The following is a 24,001-nucleotide window of genomic DNA, read 5'->3' as shown; positions in this document are numbered from 1 at the left end:
TAAAGTCTGACGCTGTTTCCACTGTTTCCTCATCTATTTGCCATGAAGTGATGGGACCAGATGCCATGATCTTAGTTTTCTGAATGTTGAGTTTTAAGCCAACTTTTTCACTCTCCTCTTTCACTTTCATCAAGAGGCTCTTTAGTTCTTCTTCACTTTCTGCCATAGCTTCTGCCTGCAATGTGGGAGACCTGGGTTCGATCCCTCGGCCAGGAAGATCCCTTGGAGAAGGAAATGGCAACCCACTCCAGTATTCTTGCCTGGAGAATCCCATGGATGCAGGAGCCTGGTGGGCTGCAGTCCATGGGGTCGCAAAGAGCCAGACACGACTGAGCTACTTCAATTTCACTTTCACTTTCACTTTCTGCCATAAGGGTGGTGTCATCTGCATATCTCAGGTTATTGATATTTCTCCTGGCAATCTTGATTCCAGCTTGTGCTTCCTCCAGTCCAGCGTTTCTCATGATGTACTCTGCATATAAATTAAATAAGGAGGGTGACAATATATAGCTTTGACATACTTCTTTTCCTATTTGGAACCAGTCTGTTGTTCCATGTCCAGTTCTAACTGTTGCTTCCTGACCTGCATACAGGTTTCTCAAGAGGCAGGTCAGGTGCTCTAGTATTCCCATCTCTTTCAGAATTTTCCACAGCTTATTGTGATCCACACAGTCAAAGGCTTTGGCATAGCCAATAAAGCAAAAGTAGATGTTTTTTTCTGGAACTCTCTTGCTTTTTCAATGACCCAAAAGATGTTGGCCATTTGATCTCTGGTTCCTCTGCCTTTTCTAAAACCAGCTTGAACATCTGGAAGTTCATGGTTCACGTAATGCTGAAGCCTGGCTTGGAGAATTTTGAGCATTACTTTACTAGCATGTGAGATGAGTGCAATTGTGTGGTAGTTTGAGCATTCTTTGGCATTGCTTTTCTTTGAGATTGGAATGAATACTGACCTTTTCCAATTCTGTGGCCACTGCTGAGTTTTCCAAAGTTGCTGGCATATTGAGTGAAGCACTGTCGCAGCATCATCTTTTAGGATTTGAAATAGCTCAGCTGGAATTTCATCACCTCCACTAGACCTCCATTAGCTTTGTTTGTAGTGATGCTTCCTAAGGCCCACTTGACTTCACATTCCAGGATGTCTGGCTCTAGATGAGTGATCACACCATCATGATTATCTGGGTCGTGAAGATCTTTTTTGTACAGTTCTGTGTATTCTTGCCACCTCTTGTTGATATCTTCTGCTTCTGTTAGGTCCATACCATTTCTGTCCTTTATCGAGCCCATCTTTGCATGAAATGTTCCCTTAGTGTCTCTAATTTTCTTGAAGAGATCTCTAGTCTTTCCCATTCTATTATTTTCCTCTATTTCTTTGCATTGATCACTGAGGAAGGCTTTCTTATCTCTTCTTGCTATTCTTTGGAACTCTGCATTCAAATGTGTATATCTTTCCTTTCCTCCTTTGCTTTTTGCTTCTCTTCTTTTCACAGCTGTTTGTATGGTCTCCTCAGACAGCCATTTTGCTTTTTTGCATTTCTTTTTCTTGGGGATAGTCTTGATCACTGTCTCCTGTTCAATGTCATGAACCTCCATTCATAGTCATCAGGCACTCTGTCTATCCAATCTAGTCCCTTTTATCTATTTCTCACTTCCACTGTATAATCATAAGGGATTCAATTTAGGTCATACCTGAATGGTTTAGTGGTTTCCCCCACTTTCTTCAATATAAGTCTGAATTTGGCAGTAAGGAGTTCACTTTTATATGCCACTTAGAAAACTACAAATATTAGTTGACAATTGACTGCAGCCAAAGGCACTAGCTTGAAGATTGGAAGAGGTGCTTCAGATCCTCAGTTTCAAGGATGAGGGACTCTCAAATTGCCTCGATTAGTGGGGGCAAGGGACTAATGAGAAATCCCAAGGAAGGACTGGCTAACTGCCTGCCTCAGGAAAAACAGAAGGTCTATCACAAGGCCTAGAAGGTCCTTCCAGATTTGTGTTGAGGGCAGCTCTGGGGACCTCATGAATAGGAATCAGCCTTTCACTTGAGCTGCTGACCTTGCTACAGTTAACTCCATCCAAGGTGTATGGGTTCACCTGGTACCAAAAATAGTCCCCTCAGGCTATTCTGGCAGGATCTGACTGGGATGCCCTTCTTTAAAGTGGGCTGCAGCAGGGCAGGGACAATGATTGGCATGTCAGTGAGACAGGGTAGGATGGGGGAGGAACAGAGAGAGGGCCAGAAAATGTGAGGTTGAAAACATGATTGTGCTCCAAGCTCATTTAATGTGTCATGCTTGAACAAAACAGTTATAGGCTGCAGACCACAGATAGTCCCTGCTGCCATTTAGAACAAAGGGAAAACTATATATTAGATGAAGAACGTTCTTTCAGGACAAGGCCATAGGAAAAAGGTAAATAAGATTTGTCTGCCAGACTCTTATCCCTCCACATCCTCCAACTTCATCTGACACACTCAGATCTGTGAGGAATGGAATTATAAAGATGGGAGTGCTTGCCTATGTCGACTCATCTCCCCTTCCCATTGAGAGGACCTGAACAAACAAAGGAAGTGAATCTGAAGCCAGTAGATTTCTGGCAGTGAGCTAGATCTCATTATCTGCCTGCATCTCTCTGCCAGGCTAATTTTCTCACTTTCAGATGTTATGTGGTACATTCGGTTAATTAAACTTTTTTCTACAACTTAGTAGTCAAGAACTTGTTCTCCTTGGGAGACTTTAAATGCATCTGGTCATCTAAACCACAGCACATTATTACTCTGTGCAGTAATTGTCTTTGACTCGCCATTTCCTACCTCTTACTTTTGAGGACCTTATAACTTGATTGTCTTTATTGAGGTTTATCCACACCACCTCTGTTATTCCCAAATGAATTCTTGTCATGGTAGATCAATTTGTCAATATACTTTCAGTCCTACAGGTCTTCCCTGGTGGTTCAGTGATAAAGAATCCACCTGCCAATGCAGGAAACACAGGAGATGCCAGTTCAGTCTTCCCCTGGGTTGGGAAGATTCTCTGGAGGAGGGCATGGCAACCCATTCCAGTACTCTCGCCTGGGAAATCCCATGAACAGAGGAGCCTGGTGGGCTAGAGTCCATGGAGTCACAAAGAGGCAGATACCACTGAGCATGCATGTATTCATTCCTGCTTTGTCTTTTTAACTTGTGTGTAGGCTCATCAAAAATGGCTCCTTAAGAATCATAAAAGTACTAGAAAAGAAGAGGATGTCTGATCTAACTTTTAGTCCTATCCATCCCTTGAGACTCTGGACGTCATCCACAAAGCCTTTTCAGATTATTTTAATACCGACTAGTCTTCTATAACTCTACAGAACATGTACTATTTCATGATATACCTAATTTATTACTGAATTATATACTATCTAGTATATCACCTAAGTTAATCTGCTGGTTGGTTTAATCAGTTTCTCCCAAGTAAGGCAGAGGACTTATTTCCACTTCCAAAAGTATCTGAATGTGAAACAAGCTCTAGTCCCTTAAAATATATCAAAAAGTTTAACTTCACAGAAAATACAATTTTAACACGAAACATCAAGTGTATAAAACTCATATAATAATGGCTAATATTTAATACAGTGCTTCTTACATGTCAAACCTTGTTCTAAGTACTTTTCATACAGTAACTTGTTTAATCATCATGACAAGTCTATGAGGCAGTATCACTTTTCTCTACATTTTTAGATCGGGAAATTCAGACCCCAGAGAAAGAAAATGATTTGACAAAGGATACAGCCAACAGGAGACAAAGCCATGATTGGAACCCAGTGACTCATGTCCCATAGTGCAGGGTCTTAAGTTCTACTGTGCTCAGATGCTCCCCTCGCATGTGAGGGCTACTGGAGTTGCGCTGCTTCATAATTCAGACCACGGTTTTCTTGAGGTTCTTCAGAGCCCATGCTGGCTGCAGGATGATATTGTAGCCTTTCCTGGGCACTCACCTTCATTCCTGAATGCCCTGAGCCTTGGCAGACCGAGGGCCTTCCCAGAATTATTATTCTGGCTCTGTACTGTGCCACCATCAGATGTCCCCCGAGTGTTTGGTTCAGGATGGTGGTGCTAGTGGTAAAGAACCCGCCTGGCCATGCAAAAAATGTAAGAAATGCCAGTTTGACCCCTGGGTTGAGAAGAGCCCCTGGAGAAGAGCATGGCAACCCACTCCAGTATTCTTGCCTGGAAAACCCCATGGACAGAGGAGCCTGATGGACTACAGTCTATGGGGTCACAAAGAGTCGGACATGACTAAAGTACACACACACGCTGATATGTGGTTGGTCTGGGAGATCCCCATGGGATAACCTGATTACTGATGCCAAGACTACCACCTGCCTTCCCACTTTTGGCACATTACCAGATGCCTTGAACCTGTATTTTTTTCCTACTTTTCTTCTCAGAGAAATCTCCAGGGCCCTCCCATTAGTTTCCAAGAGCCTGTCTCAGTAGTATCTTTTGTCCTCAAATCTCAATTATACACCTTTATGTTTTACATATGATTTAATATGCTTTGAGATTATCTTTTCAACTCTCCTTTAAGTTCCTTGGTCAGTATCTGTAGATCAAATGTTTAGGGTCTTTCCTATCACACTTTCCATCCAGCACTTTGAGGAACATATTATCAAGGTTGAAGAAGCCTTGAATTGAATGTGACTATGATTCTTTACCAGTTAAAAAGTTATTTAAACTCTCTATTATTTTGACATTTAAAATTTTAAAGGAAATTATAATTTTAAAGGAAATTATACAATATTCTTCTGTTAATGCTTAACATATAGAGTGAATTTATAAAAGCAGGGTGGTGAATTGAAAACAATAGGGAAGCTTTAAAAAATTCTGTGTGCTTGTTTACTTGTCTGCATAAATAATACTGTTATCTTAAGCTATGTTTTCTGACATTATATGAATATCAAAACTTAAGGAAAAAATTGAAGTGTCAATGACAGAGCACATAATTTACCAAAAAGGAAACCAAGTTCAGTAATAGATCCAGCAATGGTCTTGGTGCCTCAATGAGTGTCATTAACGGGTATACTTATGAGAGCCCTGATTTATTTAAACCCCTTGTTCTCTTTGTTCTAACAAGCTAGAAGTATTTTATGCCACTTTTTATTCTGATATCTCTACTAAGATACAGATAAAACTAAAATGAAAATCAGCCCTCTCCCACCACCACTACTAAACTCAGAGGTCTGGGTCATGAATGAGGACTAAGCCATCTGAGACACAGCATGTGTGGCTACCTTAAGCACCCTCATCCTGACTACGGTATTAGCATTAAGAGGTTGCCCCTCTTGACCCTCTTTGAGACTTGAAAGAAATGGCTTTTCCTGTGTCTCTCAGGGAGTACTCTGTTCATGAACAACACAGGATCCTGCTTCACTCTTGGGTATTCACATTGTGGGTTAAGAAATGATCACAAGAACTTCAGAGGATCTGTGACATTAGAAAATCATATTACAACGAAAAGAATTTAGAGAAAAATGAAAATAAAATTGGTTTACCGGCCGCAAAGGTTTTTTTACTTCATTGCAAACTCCTCTCTCTGCTTCCCTTACTTTTTTTGTTCTTGTTTTACTCCCCTTACAGCTGCGAACATTCTGTTGAATAGAATCAGCAAAGTATCACAACTCAGTCCCTGCAAATTGATACTCTCATGTAATATCTCTGCTAGGCAACAAAGGCAACCATCCATTAAAGTGCCATCCAAATGGCTTATTTCAGAATTTTCAGTCACTCTCAAACCTCAGGTGAGCTGTCCTTTAGAAACAGGCAACCTATTTCACAGGCCAGACCGAGATCATCAAGCATAAATTTCCTGGCCTACCTTCCCTCCTAAACGCAGATCCTGCTTTTCACTTTACCCATTTCCTCCTCCAGAAATATGAGAAGACATTTTCCATGTCTTCCCAGATAATGCATTTGGCCTGCCACGCAGATTCTCTGGTTTAGTAAGTATAATATCTCCTGCTCTTCAGCTAAACCTGAAGGCAGCTTGAAGCAAAACAGAACCCCAGACTTCAAAATAACCAATTATTTGCATCAGTGGGGTATTTTGATAGCAAGAACTAGATTCTATCTGGTATCTTTGGGGAGAAGAGTATACATGGACTCACAATCACCTAACAAACTCCAGAAACCGATATGCCTGACCAGTTTCTATTGAAAATGAAGGCCTTCTCTTCTGCTTATCTCTACCTAGCAAATACAACTTCTCTTTGCCTATTGGCCAGTATTCTCTCATATAAATTCCAGAGAGAGACTGCCTAATTGACTTAACTAGTGGCCTTTATTCCTACTGGACAGGTCCTTCATGCAAAGCCATCATGGATTCGGTCATCCATTCTTGTTCTCACCGTGGGCCACCCCTTCACAGTGAACAGCATGGAGCTTCTTCTCTGAACTCTGGTCTTTAGAAAGAATAATCTTAATAATGAGGGGTCATTGGGTAGTACAGGCACCATGACTGTCCCAACAAGTACAAGCATGAAGCTGCTGAAAATGTTGATGACATCCCGAAAGAGTGCTCCCAGGCCTCACATCACAAACACAGGAGTCAGAGTCCCTTAGCTGACAAAGTATGCAGACACGGTGCCAGAAATCCCCAGTGTCTCCAGCATTCCTTCTTGTTCATTTTTCATGGCTATAGGCTTCCCAGGTGGCACCAGTGTTAATACTTCACCTGCTAATGCAGGAATGCAGGTTTAATCCTCGGTTGGGAAGATCCCCTGAAGTAGGAAATGGCAACCCACTCCAGTATTCTTGCCTAGAGAATCCCATGGACAGCGGAGCCTGGTGGGATACAGTCCATGGAGCTGTAAAGAGACTAACACAAGTGAGCTTGCACACCTAACCTAATAAGGTGAGACAAGATTCCTTATGCTCAAACGTCTCAAAACATAGTTAAGTGGCTTTCTACCTGGTTTCTCCTCAAAACTGAGAAACAGAATATGGGACAAGAATGCAGATCCCTGGGCTCTTTTATCATTAAAGTTTCTTGATTTTATTTTTTTTAAGACTTTGCAAATTGTCATCTCATTGTTCAGTTGCTCAGTCATGTCCAACTCTCTGTGACCATGGACTGCAGCACGCCATGCTTCCCTGTCCTTCACTATCTTCCGGAGTTTGCTCAAACTCATGTCTAGTGAGTTGGTGATGCCATCCAACCATCTCATCCTCTGTTGTCCCCTTCTCCTCCTGCATTCAGTCTTTCCCAGCATCAAGGTCTTTTCTAATGAGTCGGCTCTTCGCATCAGGTGTCATCTCATGGATTGCTGAATTCCACAAATATGGGTCAAAGTTTTCTCTTGCCTTAGCTTAACTGTTGATACCTTCAGAAATGAATGCTCTCAAGAAAAACCAAATAAAAAACAGGAGTTAAAGGAACTAACAGTTATGACCTCCAACTTTCCTTAAATTAGGACAGCAGATTCAAAGGGAAATGTAAATTATACTGGCATTTCCCCAAAAAAGTCTTCCATTACAAAAAAAAAGTAATTGTAAGAACTAATCTGAACTAAATTGATTTTTTAAACTACTATTTTTTTTAACTGCAGATAGGACAGCTTTTAGAGGGGCTTCCCAAGTGGCACAGTGGTAAAGAATCGGCCTGCCAATGCTGGAGACTCAGGTTTGATTCCCATGGGCTAGGAAATGGAACCCACTCCAGTATTCTTGCCTGGAATATCCCATGGACAGAAGAGCCTGGCAGGCTACAGCCCAAGGGGTCGAAAAGAATTGGATATGACTGAGTGACTGAACACGCACATATGATAGCTTTTACAATAAATCCAAAAAAAAAAAAAAAAGCTGGCTTTTAGGGGAAGGTGGGGATTGAAACCTTGAATGCCATTTTGTTGGCATAGTACTTTTACGTAAGACTAGTCCATCTATATTTCCCTATTTTTTTTTAATTCCATTTGCTCTAATTTGGCTAAATTTTGTAAGAAGCCTCCATAAGAAAATATAAGAGTTATTTATTGTATTAAAAGCCATGGAGCCTGGAATTCTTGTTTGTATGCGATTGGGTGCCTTTGATGAAATTTGCCTAACACTTGCTGACCTTGTAGATGAATTCTGAAGATTTGAAGATTGAACTTGGAGGAGAGCAGTTTTTCATTCTTATAGCCAAGTTCTAAACTATGAGGTGGGAGAAAAGAGAAAAAGATGAGAAACTCTAAAGTTGCCTCTTATTTTAATCCCTATCTAACATCTCTTTTGTAGGATTTCAAGAGTCTATCATAAGTCAGTTTCCACAGAACCATAAATCTGTACATTTGTTTTCCCTTGTATCTATCTTACTAGTTTACTGCCTTTTGGGCTCATATATATATATATATTCATTTTTTTACTTATTTAGTAGTAAGCTTTCTTAAATAAAATTTATAAGGCTTCCCAGGTGGCACTAGTGGTAAAGAATCTGCCTGCCAATGCAGGACACATAAGAGACACAGGTTCAGTCACTGGGTAGAGAAGATCCCCTGGAGGAGGGCATGGCAACCCACTCCAGTATTCTTGCTGAAAAATCCCACGGACAAGGGAGCCTGGAGGGCTAAGTCCATGGGGTTGCAAAGAGTCAGAAAAGACTGAAGCTACTTAGCACATACACATTCTATTTCTAATAGCTTTCTATATGTTACTTCATTTGATTCTGTCCATAGTCCCAGGGGATGGCATGGTTTAGTCATCAACTATATTTCTAGATGGTAAAAATTGAGTCTTGTGAAAGCTAACTAACTGACTTTCTTGAGATTACAGGCAGAACTGATAAGTGAGTTCAAAAGAGAACAAAACTGATTTCTTGCATAATAGGTGCTCTTCCCAGGACTCTAAACAAAATTATATGGGGAAAAAAACTACATAGGAAACTGATAATCTCAGATAATATGGATGTGCTTTAACTGTAGTGTTTTTGGATTAGTTGAAAGAACATAGTGAGAGGATAAAAGCTCAATGTTTATAGCTGTGTTTCTCAAATTAGGGTACCATCCCATCAAAACTACATGAAATTAACATGAGATATCCATTTTTAGCATCCAATTTTTTAAGGTTAGACCATGAAGCTTAAATTTTTATCTTCACACAAATACATATACATGTTGCTGCTAAGTCAATTCAGTCATGTCCGACTCTGTGTGACCCCACAGACGGCAGCCCACCAGGCTCCCCCGTCCCTGGGATTCTCCAGGCAGAACACTGGAGTGGGTTGCTATTTCCTTCTCCAATGCATGAAAGTGAAAAGTGAAAGTGAAGTTGCTCAGTCGTGTCTGACTCCTAGCGACCCCATGTATTGCAGCCTACCAGGCTCCTCCGTCCATGGGATTTGCTAGGCAAGAGTACTGAAGTGAGGTGCCATTGCTTACATATCCCCAAATCATCAAGTGCTCTCTTTTTAATGTCAGATAATCTTGAATTTTTTAAAATAAAATTGCATAGAGAGGAATTTTTTTAAAAAATTGTGTACCAAGACTGCATCAGCAATGATTATTCACTAAATTCATTTCAGAATGATAATTTTTTGATTAAAAATATTTTGAATACTTTTGAATACTTATTGGTCCAATATAAATTTGTAATGATACAGGAATTATCATGATAGTGTATTTTATTGAGAGTTAGATGAAGAAATTTGTTCATGGAGAATGTGAGTTGAAACTGTTTACATGTGATAAAGTTACAGTGCTGATGGTAAAATAAGAACATTCTCATGCAAATTCCTTTACAGAAAAGTCATTTGAGAAGTTTTCCCTGAAACTATTAAAGAGATTGACCAGTAAAATAGATTGGTGTTCTATCAAACAGCAAAATGATATCAAACTTCAGCAGTAGAAATATGCATTTTTTGAAATTCCCATCAAGTGTTGTCTGAGAACCTTAGCTCAGTTGCCTAAACTACACCTTTAGGCCTTCAGTGGTTGGCCTTCCCTAGTAGCTCAGACGGTAAAGCCTCCACCAACAATGCTAGAGACCTGAGTTCAATCCCTGGGTGGGAAGATCCCCTGGAGAAGGAAATGGCACACCACTCTAGTATTCTTGCCTGGAGAATCCCGTGGACAGAGGAGCCTGGCAGGTCACAATTCATGGGGTCGCAAAGATTCGGACATGACTAAGCGACGAAACACGAACTTAGGCTTCAATGGTTACTCCAAGGTAGTTTATGAAGCAATTAGAAACTTTTGCCATTTTATTTATTATATAAATTTATATTAGTAAAAATATGAGCTCAAAAAATACAGTGTTTAACCTGAGAAGAAAAAAAAAAACCTGACATGAAAGATTAGACCTGAATTTGACAGTTTTCTGAGATGATAAATTCAATTGCCTATTCACACATAGCTGCTGCTGCTGCTAAGTCGCTGTGTGACCCCATAGATGTCAACCCACCAGGCTCCACCATCCCTGGGATTCTCCAGGCAAGAACACTGGAGTGGGTTGCCATTTCCTTCTCCAATGCATGCAAATGAAAAGTGAAAGTGAAGTCGCTCAGTCATGTCCGACTCGTAGCAACCCCATGGACTGCAGCCTACCAGGCTCCTCTGCCCATGGGGTTTTCCAGGCAAGAGTACTGGAGTGGGTTGCCATTCCTAGGAAACCTATTAGTAGCAGTTGCTTCTGATGATAAACAATTTAAAATATTTACATAAAAAGGTACATCTGTTCTGAAGTAGAAAAGAATTTGTACATATGTTAATGATGAAATCTATCACTTAAGAAATTTTATCTTATGTCCTTTTGGACTATGTTTCCCAGATCCAAGAAATACTAAAATTTTTATCTAAGTGTTATTTCTATATAAAAACTAAAGGGACATTGTTTTAGTGCTTTTATCCCACCTAGGAATTCTATACTAATCTATTAGCTTGTGCTCAGTTGCTCAGTTCTGTTCAGTTCAGTTCAGTTGCTCAGTCGTGTCCGACTCTGTGACCCCATGGACTACAGCACAAAGGGCCTCCCTGTCCATCACCAATTCCCAGAGTTTACTCAAACTCATGTCCATCGAGTTGGTGATGCCATCCAACCATCTCATCCTCTGTCGTCCCCTTCTCCTCCCACCTTCAATCTTTCCCAGCATCAGGGTCTTTACAAATGAGTCAGTTCTTCACATCAGGCAGCCAAAGTATTGGAGTTTCAACTTCAGCATCAGTCCTTTCAATGAATATTCAGGACTGATTTCCTTTAGGATGGATTGGTTGGATTTCTTTGCAGCCCAAGGGACTCTCAAGAATCTTCTCCAATACCACACAGTTCAACAGCATCAATTCTTTGGCACTCAGCTTTCTTTATAGTCCAACTCTCACATCCATACATAACCACTGGAAAAACCATAGCCTTGACTAGATGGACCTTTGCTGGCAAAGTGATGTCTCTGCTTTTGAATATGCTGTCTAGGTTGCTCATAACTTTCCTTCCAAGGAGCAAGTGTCTTTTCATTTCATGGCAGCAGTTGCTCAGTCATATCCAATTCTGCTCTGAGATCCCCAGTCCTAAATTGCATCATATTTACTAACACTAGTTTGTTTATCTGACGGAGAAGGCACTGGCACCCCACTCCAGTACTCTTGCCTGGAAAATCCCTTGGATGGAGGAGCCTGGTGGGCTACAGTCCATGGGGTCACTAAGAGTCAGACACAACTGAACGACTTCACCTTCACTTTTCACTTTCATGCATCGGAGAAGGAAATGGCAACCCACTCCAGTGTTCTTGCCTGGAGAATCCCAGAGACAGGGGAGCCTGGTGGGCTGCTCTCTATGGGGTTGCACAGTTCAACTGCAACACAAGTGACGCAACTTAGCAGCAGCAGCAGCAGTAATTTATCTGACCTGTTAAATCTGACACTTGAGAAGCTGGAGATAGATTTAGGTGAAAGTTGCCTTAAAACTCTAGGTTTATCATAAGAGTTCATTCTGCACCACTAGTCCTCTTGCATCTTGACTGTTGAGAAATGTAAGAATAAGGCCTGGATGTGTGTGGTTGAGATTATGTGAGCATGAGTACATCAGAACTCAAGATTTATAGTTCAGAGTCCTACCTTCATGAGAAGTGAGTACATGCTGTTACCATAAAGCTTTCCATTCCAATACATAAAATGTGCTCAGTAAATATTTGTTGAATGAGTGAATAAATTGTAAGTTCTCCATAAATCATGATTAGTATTATACTCCTACTATTATTATTGTCTTCATGTCTTTAAACTGCTGATGAGGAAACAAATGAATGTTTTATCCTGTACTACCTACTCATAAATTCATAAAGTCAAAGGACATCTTTAGAAATAATGAACACTGAGGAAATGAATAATGATCAAGGTCATATTTTAACTTTCTTAGCAAATTTTGGCCAAGATTGATATATAATAATGGAAAATTTTGGATTATTTTTTAAAAAACCTAATATCAGAACAAGACAAATGGGCCCGAAGTTTTATTTAAAAATGAGGGGGAAATTATTAAACATTATTGATTTATATTTTTAACATCAAGGACATGGCTGCTTCTTCATAAAGAAATCACTGCATGATAACTTTGATGGATGCCAACCCAGAAAATCAGTGTTTGATTACATTCAACATGGAAAATTTTAGTAAGCTCAGAATAGAAGGAAACTTAGATAAACATGTATTTTAAAGTGAAAAACTATAAGCATTAATGTCATTAATGTCAGGAAAAATATAATAATGCCTCTATCTTTATAGTAAAGCTCTATATCTAAGATTTGTTATATTGTTATTTTCTACTTGAATAAGAAAACAAATAAAGCAATTCCAGATAATTTTCTTTTAATTTTTGAAATAACAAGAATTTAGTACAATAAGTAGTTACAAGATAAAGATTCAAGAGTCAGTAGTGAAAAAAATAGAGGGTGAACTTTATATGATCACCTAAACAGATACAGAAAATGTAGTTATTAAAATTTAGAATCAGTTTTATTAACTCTCTAAAAATAGAAAGAAGTGTCCTTAACCTATAGCTAAAAACTATAGAAAACATAGTGCTTAGTGGTAAAACATTAAAAACGTTTCCCTATAATCAAACAAACCAAAAATGCCTGCTATTACTATTTTCATTTAACACTGAACTAGAAATCTTAGTAGTGTAAAAGGTAACAGAAAACTATGTTATTGTTTTCATATAACATGACTGTGTCCATTGAAATTTCAAAAGAATATACAGAATAATGTTAGAAATAATGACTTAATATCTACTCATATATTAACAGTTATTAGTTAAAATTTAGGGAAAAAAACTAGAATTTAAAAGCTATAATAAATCTAACAAAAGATATGCAAAACAGTCACAGGAAAAAAAAATTCTAAAATTGTACAGAAGGACATAAAATGAGACTCAATTAAATGGAGAAATATGCCATGTTTAGTGGTTGTATGTTTCAATACTGTGAAGATGTTGGTTCTCCCCAAATTAATTTATAGTTTAATGAATGCCACTCCAATGATTGTTCATTTATTTTGTGAATGGGTAAGCTGGATAGGCACATCAAGCTGAGCACATCATGAGAAATGCAGGGCTGAATGACTTACAAGCTGGAATCAAAATAGGTGGGAGAAACATCAACAACCTCAGATATGTGGATGACACCACTCTGATGGCAGAAAGCAAAGAGGAAGAACCAAAGAGTCTCTTGAAGAGGGTGAAGGAGGAGAGTGAAAAAGCCAGCTTAAAACTAAATATTAAAATAAACTAAGATCAGGCCCCATTACTTCATGACCAATAGAAGGGGAAAAGGTGGAAGCAGTGACAGATTTCCTCTTCCTGGGCTCTAAAATCACTGTGGATGGTGACTGCAGCCATAAAATCTGAAGATGATTGCTTCTTGGCAGGAAAGCTATGACAAACCACAGAAGTCCGTACAGTCAAGGCAATGGTCTTTCCAGTGGTCATGTACCGTTGTGAGAGCTGGACTGTAAAGAAGGCTGAGCACCAAAGAACTGATGCCTTTGAACTGTGGTGCTGGAGAAGACTCCTGAAAGTCCCTTGGACAGCAAGATCAAAGCAGTCAATCTTAAGGGAAATCAACCCCAAATACTCATTTGAAGGACTGATGCTGAAGCTGAAACTCCTGTATTTTGGTCATCTGATGCAAACAGCCAACTCATCGGAAAAGTCCCTGATACAGGGAAAGATTGAGGGCAGAAGGAGAAGAGGGTGTCAGATGATGAGATGGTTGGATGGCATCACCAACTCATTGGACATGAACTGGGTGAACTCCAGAAGATGGTGAAGGACAGGGGAGCCCGGCGTGCTTCAGTCCATGGGGTCCCAAAGAGTCAGACATGACTGGGTGACTGAACAACAGAAGCTTGATGAGCTGATTCTAAAATATATTCAGGAGGTCAAAGGACCTAAATTCATGGGGAAAAAAAAAGAAAAACACCTAAAGAAATGCAAAAAAGCAAAATGGCTGTCTGGGGAGGGCTTACAAATAGCTATGAAAAGAAGAGAGGCGAAAAGCAAAGGAGAAAGGGAAAGATATAAGCATCTGAATGCAGAGTTCTAAAGAATAGCAAGGAGAGATAAGAAAGCCTTCTTCAGCAATCAATGCAAAGAAACAGAGGAAAACAACAGAATGGGAAAGACTAGAGATCTCTTCCAGAAAATTAGAGACACCAAGGGAACATTTCATTGCAAAGATGGGCTCGATAAAGGACAGAAATGGTATGGACCTAACAGAAGCAGAAGATATTAAGAAGATGTGGCAAGAATACACGAAAGAACTGTACAAAAAAGATCTTCACGACCCAGATAGTCATGATGATGTGATCACTAATCTAGAGTCAGACATCTTGGCATGTGAAGTCAAGTGGGCCTTAGAAAGCATCACTATGAACAAAGCTAGTGGAAGTGATGGAATTCCAGTTGAGCTATTTCAAATCCTGAAAGATGATGCTGTGAAAGTGCTGCACTCAAAATGCCAGCAAATTTGGAAAACTCAGCAGTGGCCACAGGACTGGAAAAGGTCAGTTTTTATTCCAATTCCAAAGAAAGGCAATGCCAAAGAATGCTCAAACTATCGCACAAATGCACTCTTCTCACATGCTAGTAAAGTAATGCTCAAAACTCTCTAAGCCAGGCTTCAGCAGTACGTGAACTGTGAACTCCCTGACGTTCAAGCTGGTTTTAGAAAAGGCAGAGGAACCAGAGATCAAATGGCCAACATACGCTGGATCATGTAAAAAGCAAGAGAGTTCCAGTAAAACATCTATTTCTGCTTTATTGACTATGCCAAAGCCTTTGACTGTGTGGGTCACAATAAACTGTGGAAAATTCTGAGAGAGATGGGAATACCAGACCACCTGACCTGCCTCTTGAGAAATCTGTATGCAGGTCAGGAAGCAACAGTTAGAACTGGACATGGAACAACAGACTGGTTCCAAATAGGAAAAGGAGTACATCAAGGCTGTATATTGTCACCCTGCTTATTTAACTTATATGCAGAGTACATCATGAGAAACGCTGGACTGGAAGAAACACAAGCTGGAATCAAGATTGCCGGGTGAAATATCAATAACCTCAGATATGCAGATGACACCACCCTTATGGCAGAAAGTGAAGAGGAACAAAAAAGCCTCTTGATGAAAGTGAAAGAGGAGAGTGAAAAAGTTGGCTTAAAGCTCAACATTCAGAAAACTAAGATCATGGCATCCGGTCCCATCACTTCATTGGAAATAGTTGGGGAAACAGTGGAAACAGTGTCAGACTTTATTTTGGGGGGCTCCAAAATCACTGCAGATGGTGACTACAGCCACAAAAGTAAAAGACACTTACTCCTTGGAAGAAAAGTTATGACCAGCCTAGATAGTATATTCAAAAGCAGAGACATTACTTTGCCGACCAAGGTCCATCTAGTCAAGGCTATGGTTTTTTCAGTGGTCATGTATGGATGTGAGAGTTGGACTGTGAAGAAGGCTGAGTGCCGAAAAATTGATGTTTTGAACTGTGGTGTTGGAGAAGACTCTTGAGAGTCCCTTGGACTGCAAGGAGGTCCAACCAGTCCATTCTGAAAGAGATCAACCCTGGAATTTCTTTGGAAGGAATGATGCTAAAGCTGAAGCTCCTTTACTTTGGCCACCTCATGCAAAGAGTTGACTCATTGGAAAAGACTCTGATGCTGGGAGGGATTGGGGGCAGGAGGAGAAGGGGACGACAGAGGATGAGATGGCTGGATGGCATCACGGACTCGATGGACGTGAGTCTGAGTGAACTCTGGGAGATGGTGATGGACAGGGAGGCCTGGCGTGCTGCGATTCATGGGGTCGCAAAGAGTCGGACACGACTGAGCGACTGAACTGAACTGAACTGAAAGAAGAACAAGGTAAAAGAATTTCAAGACTTATTGTAAATTTCAGCTATTTAAAAAAATGTAGTATTAACACAGAGATAGGCAAATTGACGAGTACAACCAAATGAAGAGGCCAAGAACAAGCCTATATGTATGTAGACCATCGGCGTTGGACAAAAGTTGAATCAGTGAGGAAAGAATGGTCTTTGCAATGAAAAAAAAAAAAATTGGTTAAACTAATCATTGTATATCTATACTTCTAGATAGGTCATTTTTTAAAAAATAAAGTTAACTCTAGTTTCTGAAATAGATTGTTCATTCAACAAATATTTGGGGGCTACTTACTCTGTACAAGTTATTGTAAAATTTTTCTTCCAAAATATATTTGTTGTTGTTGTTCAGTCACTAGGTCATGTCGGACTCTTTGTGACCCCATGGACTGCAGCACAGCAGGCCTCTCTGTCCCTCACCATCTCCCAAAGTTTGCCCAAGTTCATGTCCAAAATATATTACTGTTAAAAAAGCAGATTACATTTCAAATAATTGTGATTTTTGACTCTTGCCTTTTTTACCTCCATCTCACACAACTTCAAAATTCTTACAAAAACATGCTCCCTTTATCTGCCTGATTCCTTTCTCCCCCTCCTCGCTCTGTCTGCCACACTGCAGTTTTTTGCTGTCTGTTAAGTACCAGTCATCCATCTACCTCTGAGCTTCTGGATGAGCTGTTGTTTCTATCTAGAATATCCTCCAACAGAAATCCCCATGGTCTATGTTCTTGGCAAATTAAGTTTGTCAAATCACTCTGCCCATCTTTTCAGTGAGATTATCCCTGACCATCCTGCTTAAGGGGTTCCCCTGGTAGTTCAGCTAGTAAAGAATCCGCCTGCACTGCAGGAGACCCCAGTTTGATTCCTGGGTCAGGAAAATTCACTGGAGAAGGAATAGACCATCTACTCCAATATTCTTGGCTCAGCTGGTAAAGAATCCACCTGCAATTGTGGGAGGCCTGGGTTTGATCCCTGGGTTGGGAAGATCCCCTGCTGAAGGGAAAGGCTACCCACTCTAGTATTCTGGCCTAGAGAATTCCATGGACTGTATAGTCCATGGGGTCACAAAGAGGCAAAGAGGCCTGAGCGACTTTCACTTTCATCCTGCTTAAAATGGCAACTGTTTCCTACTGCATATTCCTTCTCCCCAGTTTCTATTTTAGTTTCTTCTATGGTTTCTATTACTTTCTAAAATCCTATATTTTCATGTTTATTTCATGATAGTTTATATTCACATTATAGAAACTTTATAAGGGGAGACATTTCTGTCTGCTTTCTCATTGGTATATCCCAGTATGCACCTGGCATATAACAAGAGTGAAACTAGTGGGAGTGTCATCTGTGTCTGTGTGTCTGCTCGTGTGCACAAGTGTATAGAGGAACCGCAAAAGAAAACTACCAAACTGTTCATACTGGTTATTTGTGGGGAGGAGAGTGGGAACGGAAGAAGGATGAGGCAAACCTTTTACATTTTACTTAATATTTTATTGTGCGACTTGAATTACATTTTATTTTTTAAAAAGCAAATATTTTAGTGTGCCTGGAATTTCTTTCATAATTCGTAAAACAGATCAAATAGGGTAGCAAACCCCCGAAACTGTGGACAGCATCCAAAACAAAACTAAGTAACAAGGTATTCTTAAGAACAAGCAGGGAAGGGCAGATCATTAAGTTACAACACCTGTGTAACTGAAACTTATGAGAGGAAGCTAAGGAAGCTACAGGTTAGCTAAGGAAGCCACAGGTTATCTGATGGATCTGAGAACAAGGCTTCACAGAGCTCACAGGTACTCGTTGGAAAGCTGAGTGGGCCAATTTGATAAGCTATGAAGCAGCTGAAACGGGGAAGGACTTTTACACACTCCAGTTCACAAGAAAGGGCAAGGGTTCCATGGAAAATCTGAAAAGGTTGGAGAAGTCTATAAACTCTCAAAGGTAACTGACACTTCTTCCCTAGAAAAAGTCCTAAGCTGAAGACAAACTGCTATAAATATAATCCAAATGAAAGAAGAAAGACTGTAGAAGCAAAGAAAAAACAAAATCCAGGAAAAATTGGGGGCAAAGGGATAAGCCAAAGCAGCATATCTCAGAAAGTATGAAACAGTATTTTTTATTTTTTTTACCACTGTGACAGCAACAGAAAAGAGGGCTTAAGATCCTGAGAACTCTACTCCTTCCTGAAAGTTTAATTTCATCTTAAAATCAATAAGTAAGATGGATCATGTCTGAATGTCATACAAAATTAGAATTTTAAAAAAAGAAATAAGATGCAAATAAAATCTCTTCAATGAAAGTATGCCAGAAAGACATTCCTAACAAAGGGATAAACTGTTGTATTTCAAATTGAGCTAAAAGAAATTAAGAAAATGATAAAGATATGAAGGAGCAATGTAAATTATAATTAGAGAAAACTCAAAAATGAAATGATGAAACCTCCCAAAAATTAGAAAATAAAACATACTTTAATAAAGTCTCTGAAGAAGAAAACTAAAGTAATATATCAAAACAATATCAAAACTAAATTGCATATTTAGCATTTTGATAAATATTAACATCATAATTCAAGAAGCTTTCAGAAAAATGAAAAGACTTGAAATTACATATGAAACAGACACTTTGCATATTGAGAAAGTTACCCAAAATAACCAACCTGAAACATATTTTTGGAGAAAGTGTTGGATTTGAGGGGAAAAGAAAAAACTTGCTATAAGCATCTAGGCAAAAAGATCAATTCATTTGTAAGGGAAAGAAGTTCAGACTGTCATAAGAAATTTGGGTCATAATCCTTTATTCCAGAAGAAAAATAATATTTTTGTGACTCCCAACAAGGAAAACATGAGCCACGGATACTGTAGCCAGTAAAATTGACTTTCGTGCATAAAGGCCGCAGAAAAACTGTTAGCAACACCCAGAACTCAGAAGCTTACTTCCTTGAGCACTTCTAGCAGAATTTGACAGGAAATGAGCATTAGATTGTCGAAATGACGGAGGGATGTGGCCTAGGACTGGCAGAGCGTATCGTATTTAATGATAGTTAGAAGAGGGAATGTGTAATATGCATAGTATAGATACCATATGATGCAGATAGAATAGCTCTGTAAAAATGGGAGTGAAATAGGAAGCACACATGAAAAGTGAAGTAGGCATAAAGATTGCTTTAGTATATGAACTGGGATAAAAAGGATAACACTGCAATCAGATACTGGAGAAAAAGGGCACAGGGGATAAAGGGTATTGTCTGAAGATATTTATTATACCATTAGGACACAATTGCAAACCTTCTTCAATATAAATAATCATAATAATAAAGCAGAGACGATCCAAAACTAAAGCAGAAAAAATAAATACAAGTGATAAGTATTCCATGTAAAATATGTGTATGTTAAATATAGTATTATAGTATACAACTTCTTAGAAAATAGTTGACAGAGGAAATCCAATATATTTGAAAATAAAACAATAAAAGTCAAATCATAATTTTTTAAAAAATGTTTAAATATAAGGAGAGGAAGGGAATAGTATGGAGAGTTCAGGGATAGATGTTGGGATTCTTGAAATATACACTGTTTTGATAGATATAACTTCTGGAATTGTTTAAGTATTTTAAACAAATTGATGTTTTAAATTATTCCTAAAAAATAGAATACAAAAATCCGAGACCACATTGCCTGTCTCCTGAGAAACCTGTATGCGGATCAAGAAGCAAGAGTTAGAAATGCACATGGAACAGAGAACTGGATCAAAATTGGGAAAGGAGTACGTCAAGGCTGTGTGTTGTCACCCTGCTTATTTAACTTATATGCAGAGTACATCATGTGAAAAGCACAAGCTGGAATCAAGATTGTTGGGAAAAATATCAACAATCTCAAATATGCAGATGATACCATTCTAATGGCTGAAAGTAAAGAGGAATGAATTAAAGAGTCTCTTGATGACAGTGAAAGAGGAGAGTGAAAAAGCTGGTTTAAAACTCAACATTCAAAAAACTAAAATCATGGCATCCAGTCCCTTCACTTCACGGCAAATAGAAGGGGAAAAAAATGGAAACAGTGACAGACTTTATTTTCTTGGGCTCTGAAATCACTGCAGATGGTAACCGCAGCCATGAAATTAGAAGACGCTTGATTCTTGGGAGAAAAGCTATGACAATCTTAGAAAGTGTATTAAAAAGCAGAAACATCACTTTGCTGACAAAGGTCTGCCTAGTCAAAGTTACAGTTTTTCCCAGTAGTCATGTATGCATGTGAGAGCTGGACCATAAAGAAAGCTGAGTACTGAAGTACTGATGCTTTTAAACTGTGGTGTTGAAGAAGAGTCTTGAGAGTCCTTTGGACTGCAAGGAGTTCAAGCCAGTCAGTCCTAAAGGAAATCAACCCTGAACATTCATTGGAAGGACTGATGATGAAGTGAAGCTCCAATACTTTGGCCACCTGATGGGAAGAGCTGATTCATTGGAAAAGACCCTGATGCTGGGAAAGATTGAGGGCAGGAGGAGAAGGGGACAACAGAGGACGAGATGGTTGGATGGCATCACAGACTCAATGGGCATGAGTTTGAGCAAACTCCAAGAGTTAGTAGAGGATATAGGAGCCTGGTGTGCTACAATCCATGGGGTTGCAAAGAGTTGGACATGACATAATACTGAACAACAACAAAAATAGAAATTTAAAGAATTTCTGTTTTTGAAAAGTTTAAAGAAGTCAAAATAGAAATATTGCAATTAGTTTTATATTTCACCACGGAAGTTAAGATATGAATTTGAAGTTGATAAAAATAATGTTTACTATTTTGCTGTCTTGCATACAGGGTCATCATTGCCATCTTTCTAAATTCCATATATATGTGTTAATATACTGTATTGGTGTTTTTCTTTCTGGCTTACTTCACTCTGTATAATCGGCTCCAGTTTCATCCATCTCATCAGAACTGATTCAAATGTATTCTTTTTAATGGCTGAGTAATACTCCATTGTGTATATGTACCACAGTTTTCTTATCCATTCATCTGCTGATGGACATCTAGGTTGTTTCAGTATTGTAAAGTAAAATAATGTAAAAATAAAAATTAAAAAATAAAAAAAAAGAATCAATGAAAGAAAAAAAAAATAATGTTTACTATTAATAGTTGTACTCCAAATCAATAGGTATGGTCCTTGACTTTTCCATCCTCATCTAACACAAGGAAATGGCTCAAGTGAAATGGGTCAACTCAGGGGGAACATCACTCACTATATTATCTTTTTTCATTTTTCTAGGAAAATAAAGGAAAGTCTGGAGTGCTTCCCTGTGAAATTGAATAACTTGATCCACACACTTGCACAAATGACAGCCATAAGCCCTGCCAAATCGACTTCACAGACGTTTTCCCAGGAATCCTGTATGCCTGGTGCAAGCAGGTCAATCCAAAGAGCAACAGTCTTAGGGTTCAGCAAGAAAACCAGCCACGTAAGTTTCAAGACTGTCATCTTGACTTTAATATCATTTGACTACATCTCCCACTTTGCTTCACTGTACACATTCTTCCTGATACCATGCTTATTTTTTATTTTTTACTATGCATATGAAAAATCAGTTACAGTTTGAGTAGAAGTGCCATTAAGGAGGATGTTCCAAGGAGAAATCATAACAACCAGAGCTGTTAATAGAGAATCATCAAAGAGAACAGTTCCTGCCCTGTGGTAGACTATAAATCAAGAACTAATTAAAATGTCCACAAAGGAAGAAGAACAGAAATTAGGCAGTCTGTTCCCAGCACCTACGATTATGATACCTTTCTATACTGTGTGTTTATAGGTAATTTTACCTTTACAAAATGCACCTCTTATCTTTCGTGATGACTTTTTTTTTGCAGAAATTCTTGCTTTGTTTAGTTTACACAGAGCCAGATTTTGGAATGTATTGAAGGTTGATACTGCTGTCTTTTGATTTTGTCTATTTATTTTCTGCAGCTGTATCTAATCCAGGTGACTCACAGTAACAATGAAACAAGCCTGACAGAAAAGTCATTTGACCAGTTTGCAAAACTTCACAGCCAACTTCAAAAGCAGTTTGCATCACTGACCCTCCCAGAGTAAGTATTGTCCTCCCTAGGGTTTTGCTTTCAGTACTTGCCCTTAAACATAAGGAGAAATTATGGTTATGGGGTTTTCTATTTGTGAACAATACACCATTCTGATTCTAGTTCCACTGAACCTATTCAAGCAGTCTCTATTGCTCTCAGAATAAAGAACTTTTTGTCTCGTAAAACAGAAGAAGGTTTTTTAATTTTGTCTGCTTTCAGACATTGGTGTTGTAGACCAAAAAATCAGAACTAATTTCATTTTTCATCAATTATCAGCAAAATTGTTTTCTTTGCCTGTTTTTTTAAATTTAATCTTTTTCTAGAATTTTCTGTTAAAATAAAATTGAAAATGCAAAACAAAATTGGATATGTCTTCTCTTTCAGCAAATAATGGTGACAAAAAGCTCTGATATATTTATTTGCTGTATAAGAAAAATTTATCAATATCAATTAGTATACAAGTAAAATTTATTCACATCAATTCATTTTTGTTATTAATTTCTAACTTGATCCCCTGGAGAAGGAAATGGTATTCCAGTATTCTTGCCTGGAGAATCCCATGGACGGAGAAGCCTGGCAGGCTACAGTCTATGGGGTCACAAGAGTCGAACATGACTAAGCACAGAGCACACACATTAACTTGAACTTGGGTTATCTAAATTTAACTTGTTATTACCTTCATTTTGCAGTCTTGAGAACCATTGCTTCACTTCATGTTATAGCAAAAACATTTTAAGCATAAACAAAGGGTATAATTCAAAATAACTTCCCATTAAATAAATCTAAATTTTATCATTTAGAACTAGCCAAATTTAGATTATAGACTTGAATATGTGGAATATCTTGACTTTTTAAAAAGGAACTCCTTAGAAATTATGATATTTGCACTTAAGCATATCAAATGTTACCTACCTATAGAGTAGATTCTTGGTATCCACAAGGTATTGGTTCTAGGACCACCTTCCTGTGGACACCAAAACCTTGCATGCTCAAGTCCTACATAAGATAGCGTAGTGTTTACATATAACCTACCCTCTTACTTTAAAGTCTCCTCTTACTTTAAATCACCTCTAGATTTTTTATAATATCTAATACAATATAAATGCTATGTAAATAGTTGTAAATACAATGTAAATGCTGTGTAAATATTTTCTGGCATGCAGCAAATTCAAATTTGCATTTTGGAACTTTCTGGATTATCTTTTCCTGATAGTTCTATCTACAGTTGATTGAATCTTCAGATGTCAAACCTGCAGATAGGGAGAGCCAAATGTACCAGGATTTTTCTTGAGTAAATGGTCCTCCAACAATAGGAATATTCATACCTGACCTGACATACTTGGTACATGTGGATTTTCATTAGACTTTCAGGGTTTAGTCACTTACCAAAGTATAAATCTAAGCAACATCACCAGTACAATACAATATTGTAAAGTAATTAACCTCCAATTAAAATAAATAAATTTATTTTTTTTTTAAAAATCAGAAATTCATCAGAGTAAGAGACTGACAGGGAAGGAATGTCATTGTGAAAACTTAAAGACAACATCAGCTTTAAGAATTATT

The 24,001-nt window shown here is 38.6% G+C and overlaps 1 protein-coding gene across 1 annotated transcript in view; it reads left to right on the top strand.

Annotated features, from left to right (window-relative positions):
• The window catches only part of PIK3C2G (phosphatidylinositol-4-phosphate 3-kinase catalytic subunit type 2 gamma), a 444,386-nt gene that overhangs the window by 325,774 nt on the left and 94,611 nt on the right, over positions 1-24,001 (top strand). Inside the window, exons 26-27 of the mRNA XM_052640675.1 lie at positions 21,630-21,819; positions 22,323-22,444. Coding sequence (XP_052496635.1) covers positions 21,630-21,819; positions 22,323-22,444 — 312 coding nt within the window. The remainder of the gene's footprint in view (positions 1-21,629; positions 21,820-22,322; positions 22,445-24,001) is intronic.

Source organism: Budorcas taxicolor, chromosome 5 (assembly GCF_023091745.1).
Source record: "Budorcas taxicolor isolate Tak-1 chromosome 5, Takin1.1, whole genome shotgun sequence".
NCBI lineage: Eukaryota > Metazoa > Chordata > Mammalia > Artiodactyla > Bovidae > Budorcas > Budorcas taxicolor.
Note: the sequence above shows the minus strand (reverse complement) of the source record. Positions and strands in the feature narration are given on the sequence as shown.